We start from the raw sequence: 8,318 nt of genomic DNA, 5'->3' as shown, positions 1-8,318 counted from the left end.
TTGGTCAGCGGTGTCTGTCGCGTCTGCTGTTTTTAGATTTTAGCAGTCAGCATAAAAAACGAAGCCGAGGGAAAACAGCATGTACATTCTACATTTTGCGCACAACTTCTAACGTAATAGCAGGTTCTTTAGCTTACTTGTTTTATAGCGTCATGATATACCGTCCTATTGCGTGAAATTGAGATCCTATTTTTGACCCGGCCCGCTACAACATTTTATGTTCCTCATGCGGCCCGCGGTAAAAATCCTTCTGTTTAATAACACTTTCGATCCTTTTGTTTAATAAAACTTTGGTTTTTGTTATTCCAGAGAAAAAAGGTTTCTTTGTAAACTAATATAACTTGCAGTCATGTCGATCAAACCAACAAGCAACAAGCCAACCCCGAAGCGCCAGTCGAGAAAGCGCAAGACTGTACCTGAGGATCAGCAGCAACTGCAAAGCGCAAACGGCAAGAGGCGTCGTTGTGACGTAATGTCCAGTCCATTTACGACGTCATCAAACCAACACCAAGCCGCCAGGCCGAACCAAAGCTACGACGCCAACGTGTCCGCCTTCGACGTGACGTTGTCGTCCCTTGCGACGTCATACCCCGTGATTACGTCAACGCCGAAGCGGGCCACGAGTCGCCAAGAGAAACTGTGGAGGCCGTGGCTGCCCACTGAGTACGATGTCATCCGGTATAAACAGAAGCAGATTCAGCGCCACATGCTCGAACGTCAGCATCGGAGAAACGCGCAAAAGTACCTACAGCCTGTTCACCAGCAGCAGATGTCCTTTCCCGGGCTCCAACGGCACCCAAACGCCCCACAGCAGGTTCCTGAAGGCTTCCAAGGCGTTCCCAATTCTCCGCAGCATAGAAATCCGGCGTTTCGCCAAGGATCGCCAATGCCAGGTTACCACCGAAACTTCCCAGCCAATCAGAATCAAGAAGGCAGGAGACCGTGGTCGCCAGCAGTTCAAGTTTCAACGGGCTTTGAATTCTTCAAACAACCAATAAAGTGAGTAGAGCAGTCATTTTAACAATTACCTAGACCGCAGTGACGATTCTCATCACTTGTGGAAGAAAGACACCTGTGCTTTGTAGGTAAATTACCGAAGCCTATCATATCGAAATTGCTATATTGGCAATTCAAAAGTATAAAATTGATTAGTGTAATGGCTAACATATTTGACAATGGTTAAGGTTTCGGCCACTCTGGTTTTAGCTAAAAACATTTACATTAACTTAGATTTTCAAGCCCCAGCCGGGATTAAATGCCAAAAATATGCGCCCGCGTATTCCTGAAAGCTATAGATCAAGTCTGACGCTTCCCGTCATTAAATTGTGCGAAACCAGGCCGTGAGACTTTCGCAAGCCGGTCGAAAGCGAGCTGAGTCGACGGAGAGGTCGCGACCTTGGCACAGAACGCGCCCAATTACAATTAGGCCGTGGAAACGCGAGCGACAGGCGTGCTGCTAAAAAAACAGCGAAAGATTCGCTTCGAAAGCGCAGCTGCGAACCATAGCTCGGCCCGCGGCGAACCGGCAATTAAAAGCCCGCCGAAGCGTCGGAGCGACCTGAGGCCTGGCGGACGGCAGGATATTGCGATCAGCAAATCACAGGGACTCGATTGCGCGCCGAATTAAAATCCTGGTGAGAAAGCGCGACTTGTGCTCGCGGTTTTCGCGTCTGAAGGGCCCTCGAGTTGGATTCTTAATCCGGCTCGCGGCAATTTGCGGCGGGACACATGCGATCGACGGCGTATTTTGCGCGCACGGGATACTATCAAAGTCGTGAGCCGGACAGCGCTCGTGATAAATCGTCGCCTGAAATCTGTTTTGCCCGGCTTTTACTTGGGCGCAAGCGTCGAGTGGCACTCGAGTAGGCCTCGGCTGAAACCTTCACACGGCTCGTGAAAGCAAGCATTTAATCGACGACAGCGAGAGTCGGGCTCCGGAACCTGCGACAGATGCTTTTTGTGGATGTGGATCGATTTTCCGGCGCGATTTTTCAATTTGTCCGCCCCAATTTTATTTCGCGCCGTTGTTCGTTTGGATTTTGCGCAGAATGACTTGGGCTCTGAAGGTCTACAGCCATTGTAGTTCCAAAGCTAATGTACCTTCAACAATCGCCTTAAAAATGTGCTGTTAAAATGTGTTTTTATTCATATAAAAACCATGCGAAAATTTTACATTTTTACGGCGCATTTTTGTGCCGTTTGTTAAGATTTAGGGCCGCTTAAACCCCCATTTAATCACTGTATTACGTCTTAAATACGATTTAAACGCTCAATCTGGAATTAATATGAGAAAAACTTAGGGAAAATTTCAATTTTATTCCATTTGCACATGGTTTTGATGTACTGCGACTGTTTAGACTTGACTGCAAAAGCAAAGCAATTTAATGCAGATAAAAAAAGTGTCCTTTTTCAAACGCTCGCGTGTCACAACGCAATTCTTCCGGTTAATCGTTCGTTCCGCTTTTTGTTTGACACGAAAACGTAAACAAACCCTGCTCGAAAACTGCCAAGGCGGCGCGAACCCAAGATTTCCAATTTCCCGCCCGGATCCCGACTCGAGAAAATTTAGACGAGGCCGGCGAAAATATTCGATTAGGGCCTTGGGCCTTTGGCTTAGCAGCCAGGGGGGAGCTGGGTAATTCGCGCCCGGCCTGAATTATGCATTGCTCGCTGCGGCGTGTCGCCATCAAATATGCATGAGAGCGACGCAAGCAAAACAAGCAGCGCAATCAAATATGGATTAGAAACCGGCTGCTCCTATAGCTGTCTACCCCTTGACTTGCCAACGCTTAATGTGGCTGAAAGGAAATTCGCGCGCAATAAACAGGCGTGTAATGCGATTCGCCCGTTAAGTTTGGACTGGGTGACCGCGATGGATTCCGAATTTAAGCGATTTTAGTTTTCCAAAGCTGCCCCGGCACTTTGCTCGTGGTTTAAATGATTCCCTTGTTAAATTGGGTTTAATCGCCAATTTCTGTTATATATTTTAACTCATTTTTAGGCTTTGGGTAATTAACACATTTCAGTGGTTTCATTTTTTTATTTTGGGTGGTCAAAATTTTTAGGCAGCCTTAAGGAAGTCCAAAAAATGTGATATAACATGCCCCTCGAAATTGCGCCTCTATAACCTGATAAGAACTTAACAATTAGTAACGTACGCCAAAGCCTAAAGACACAACTTGCATTTTCACAAGTTTCAAAGGTGTGACCAAGAAAGCAAAACAAATTCGACCCCAACATAATTTAGTATTTGTTTTCAATAAAAATCGATACGTCAGTCTACTACGATATATTGGCAGCCATCGTGAACAACCACAAGATCTCAATTCCTTTTGTTTTCACATGACGGAAAAAAAACAAGCCATCGCACCACCGAGTATTTATTCCCAGTAAAATTCGCCACTTCTCTGTTACAGCGATATACAAAGCAGCGCGAACAACCAGTAAAAATTTATTTTCGTGTGACAGAAAAACAAGCAAAATCTATCGCACCACTGAGTATTTAGTCCCAATAAAACTTGCCTCTTTTGTTAAAGCGACATACAAAGCAGCGCGAACAGCCACTAATAAATTTCCTTCTCTATTTTCCAGGTTGATGTGGCCGAAGAGCAAGGCGCACGACTACATGTTCCGCGACGGTCAGCACCTCCTTAAGCAGCTGCCTTTTCAGGCTGCCATAGGCCTTTATGACGACACAGACAGTGATGCGTCAGAGGGGAACCACGAGGCGTGGAACGCACAACAGCGCCCCCTAGTGCACCAGTCACTCGCCGCACATAAGAATTTCGTGACCAACCTGACTGCGGTCCGGAACTAGTTTTGTTTTTCGATTTTTTGCTGTTGTTTTTTTCTTCTAGTGCTGCCATCCTCCATTTACTTTTTGTTTTTCGCACGACGTCACAGTTCTTGTGCTGCTTCTTTTTCGTTGTCTTTATTTTTGTTTTAAAATACACAGGATAATCGTGAATGCGATGAGTGTTGTTGCAATGATTTTACTTCCAGTTTAACTTAAATAGTTCGGCAAATTATAGAAGAGTATCGATCACCCAAGACGGTGTTTCTTAACCTTTTTATGGCGGTCACCTAAATACTAAGAGCAAGTATACAGCGAAGCTTTGTCAACCAAGTTGTTTTCACTGAATTTGCTGTAAGCCAGTAAAACGTTAGACTTCAGCATTAACATGTTAGAATTCCATCGAGATGGTTCATGTCTTCGTGTGGCTTTAGCAATTTCCCCAAGTATTATCGATAACTAGCTCAGAATCAATCGTAAAAAACCTACCCATTACTGTAGTAGTAGACCCTACCAAATTAAATGGCGACCCAATTTTGTTTTTGCGATCAATGGGTTGATTTCACTTATCAAAGACATAATTAGTGTGTCACATACATGTAAAATCAGAATCAAAACGAAGAAAATTTTGCTATGGCGTGCAAAACAGTTTGCTAAGGCGTGCTACATATAGGTTACACAATGTGTATTTTTATTTTATTTTGTAATCAAGCCCTTTTGGAGTCGTACTGGTCAACGACAACGGCACCCATATATAATACAAGATGCCGTACTGAACTCAGTCAGCAAAAGAGATTACAAAAAAGATTGGATACCAAAACACTGCTTTAATTATATTAGGTATAGATCAGGCGCGGATCTAGGATTTCAGTTTGGGGAGGGCCATGAATTTTTTTCAGATATGACGTCACAAAAGTATACCATTGCGTGACGTCATAGTTCAGGTAAAAATAACATCGGCTGGCCGAATAAACTAACTCCTGCAAAATAACGCGAAAAATAGACGTTTTGAAAGCAGGGAGTCGAACCGGAACCGAACCGGAACTTTGTGAACCGGTTTTGGGTCAATTTTTTCCGAACCGTAACCGAACCTGAACCGTTTGTTGTAAGATTGTAAGGAGCTGAACCGGAACTGAACCTATTAATTTGATAAAACCTGAACCTTAACCGAACCCGAACCTGTAAACAAAAGCGGTTCACTCCAGCATGACGTCACAACTTGTATTTTACACAGTCAAATTACGCCATGTTCGAAATTTTAAGAAAAAATATGAATATTAATTGAATAAAACATGGATATTTTTATTTTTCCGATATTTTAATAATGAATTGCTGTATTTTTAATACGTCACACAACTTAGATTAAATGACTTACAATTCAAAGATAATTCTCTACATTTATTGACCCACATTTTTAGATTTAACGCAACTTATATTGTAACCGAACCGGAACTTTATGAACCGGTTTTGAAATAACGACGGTCGAACCGGAGCTGAACCGGAACTTTTAAATTGCTCGAAACCGAAACCGGAACTGAACCGGATGCCGAAAAAAACTTTGAACCCGAACCGAAGCTGAACCGGAAAAGTCAAACGGTTCGACTCCCTGTTTGAAAGCACGAAAAAGTAATAAGGTTAGCCTTTACAGTGGGCCGGTTTCCTAGTTTGACCCGGTATGAAGAATATCGCTGAAAGACGCTACCATGTCTATTGTCTACACATCTTGCTTTTTCCCAAAAAGGCGAGAGCAACCGCACATGCCACCAAAAAAGCGCCGAAGCCACGTCGCAATAAAACCATAGCGTCGTATACTGCGGTCAGCTGTGGTTTTTCCATGACACTTCTCTCAATTTTTAAGTTACTGTAGTTGTTTTTTTCCAAAAAAAGGTTGCTGAAATGAGCAAAACTCTATGCAGAGTTAATCCTAACATTGGATAAGTTATTCAAATCCGTACACAAGGGTCGGCAACCTTTGTGTAGTAGTCGCGGGCCAAAACTCAGAAAGGTCTCTGTTATTACAACTTTATAACAATTGTGAATCAGGTGGGCCTCGGATTTTTTGCACTTTAAAAACGTGTTTATAATTACTTTTAAGGAGGCAGTAAAGTCTTGGCGCAAATTCACTAAAAAAAACGTATACTTCGTTTAAAATTCGAGTCCACACGTCATCATCCCCCTACTACTATTAAAAAAGTGTAATAAAACTACTTTGAGAAAACGCGATAAATTTGATAGTTAATTTATTTTAGTGTTTGTTAACCATTTTGGACACACCTGGCGAGCGAAGCGAGCGCGAATTTTTTAGTATACTGGTATTTCTTTTAATTTCTTGTTTTTGTTACATTTAAAAAAAAGTCGATTAAGTTTGAATACCGGTACGTTTTAATTTTTTCCGCGACGCACTTGGCAGCTTTCCACGACGCAACAGTAAAGAAGCGCTTATCTAGTTCAAAAAGAGCATCATAACGTAAACACACTGGATGCAAAAGATCATTAGCGCGAAGCGCGAAAATTTTTCGCATTTACACACTTAAAATAGTCAAAACGTATTTAAAATGGACTCGTGTCTAATTTGTCAAAGAGGCGGCGGGCCGGATGAAGTATATTGGCAGGCTGGGTGTGATACAGATGTGCATTAACAACAAAAAAAGCTTTTAATTGTAGGCTACTTGGATTTAAGTTAGTTATTATATAGTCGAGGTCAGCGTACGGTCACTTAAGCCGTCTTTGCAAATCTGAAAAACGCCGCTTTGCGCGAGTGCGCGAAACGAATTTTACCATTTTTTTGAAATATTCCTTATATGGCGCTATAAGCTCGTACACCACTATAAAGCTTAAAAATATGTCTTATTTTGGCAAAAATGGGCCATACTACCTAGAGAACCGCGAAAATAAGCTGCCTATTAAGTAAAAAAAATGTATATATATTTTAGTTTGGGGGGGGGCATGGCCATATCGCCCCCCCCCCCCCCCTAGATCCGCCCCTGGTATAGATGCAAAATATGGCTATAATTGCTAGTTTTTAACGTTAAGAAAAGTTTTAATTTATTTGAAGGGTTCTTAGACTAAAAATGTGATAAGCCCTGCGCTTACTGACTGCTGGTTTGTGTTTTGGTGTGTACGTCATTAGTGCTACTTGTAACTCGAGTAGGCTATCTCGATAAATTCTATTCCATATATTCAAGGGTATTAAAAGTCTCGATATCCGCATTTTATGCTTTACGGATGCTCGCGGTCCGTTAATTATGCAGCAGTTGGCGTCGGGTCAAGCGAAGCATTACCACTACAAAAATACGGCACGTAAAAATTCTGTGAAATTTAAACAGAAATCTTGTTCAGGTCAGTTGTAATGCGCTACGTGAGGAGATCTATTAGCAAGGTTGACAGGTTCTATGCAGACTTTGTCGAAAAAGCCCGGTAAAAAGGTTAAATAAATCATTTTAGGTGGTGAACACGCAAATAAATAATTATCCTGATAGTTTTTACTAACCGGCTTGTTTAAAGCCACAAGGTATTTTACAAGGGAGTCACTTTTGGGTCTCTTCTCCACAAAGGTACAACAGGTTCCATGCTCCCACAGAACTGCACCCCTGATCCTGCAGACACGGATTTTCTTGAAAAAGTTCGTTTGTACAACAAACCTCTTAAGAAGCAAGCAGGATAACATAGATTGAGTTTGTTTGCAGAGAACACTAGGCTTTTATTGTCTCGATCTATAAATTGAAAATGACCCGACAATCATAAAGAACACCTTTGTAATCTAATGTTCATAAAGGTTCTTTTAAAAGGAATAAGTGATTGCTCAAAACAACCGCCGACCTTAAAATACTTATTGGTTCCACTGTGTTTTTTACATGCAAGTTGTTCGTCAACGGTCCACAAATTTATTTCAGAACGGTCCACAAATTTATTACCTGAAACCAAGAAAAGGTGCAGCACGATTTAAATCTACGAGTTCTGTAAGAAAATGTCAAGTTCTGATCTCACCTATAGCGAGAGCTTCTATAAAGATCCACTACACGAAACAACATTCAATAAATAAACAACTCTATCATTAAACTATATGCGACGAAGGAACCGCTAAAAAAGAAATGCACCAGAAATAAAACTACACAAATAACCGGACTATACGCTTCTAATAATTAATTTGATTAATTATATAACATAGCAACTCTATAAAAAAGCTTCGATTGTAACGGAAGAACACATTATACATGAGAAGTACCAAAGGATACACGGGCATCACAATTTTCCTCTATAGAATAATTCCTTGATTTTTTGCATCAAACTTTAAAAAAATCTTAAGAGATTATGGTGGCGTGCATTTTACCTTGGGCATATAAAAAGTAGCAGTGCCTAAGAATTAGCTAAATCGTCTTTCATTCTCGAGTATTTATTTTCGCTAAACATCGTTTCCCAAATAGGAGCCAAAATACGCAACAATAAGGCGTTGTTAATTATTGCTACAGCGACATTGTACACATGGTATGCTCCTATACATGCTTGATATTGCACAAAGGATATA

General features: G+C 41.6%; 1 protein-coding gene across 1 annotated transcript; it reads left to right on the top strand.

The window, feature by feature from the left end:
• Window positions 1–320: 320 nt before the first annotated feature.
• On the top strand, window positions 321–3,865 carry LOC146138688 (uncharacterized). Its single transcript, XM_083394219.1, has 2 exons — window positions 321–999; window positions 3,592–3,865. The coding sequence occupies exons 1-2, from the start codon at window positions 350–352 to the stop codon at window positions 3,815–3,817; spliced, it is 876 nt and encodes a 291-aa protein (XP_083250345.1). The 5' UTR covers window positions 321–349; the 3' UTR covers window positions 3,818–3,865.
• Window positions 3,866–8,318: the final 4,453 nt, after the last annotated feature.

The sequence above is a fragment of the Ascidiella aspersa genome, chromosome 7 (assembly GCF_963924565.1).
Source record: "Ascidiella aspersa chromosome 7, kaAscAspe10.2, whole genome shotgun sequence".
Taxonomy (NCBI): Eukaryota; Metazoa; Chordata; class Ascidiacea; order Phlebobranchia; family Ascidiidae; genus Ascidiella; species Ascidiella aspersa.
Note: the sequence above shows the minus strand (reverse complement) of the source record. Positions and strands in the feature narration are given on the sequence as shown.

Coding starts and splice junctions, on each gene's coding strand:
- LOC146138688 (XM_083394219.1), top strand. CDS start 350: ATGTCGATCAAACCAACAAGCAACAAGCCAACCCCGAAGCGCCAGTCG. Junction 1,000..3,591: donor TTCTTCAAACAACCAATAAA/GTGAGTAGAGCA, acceptor TCTATTTTCCAG/GTTGATGTGGCCGAAGAGCA.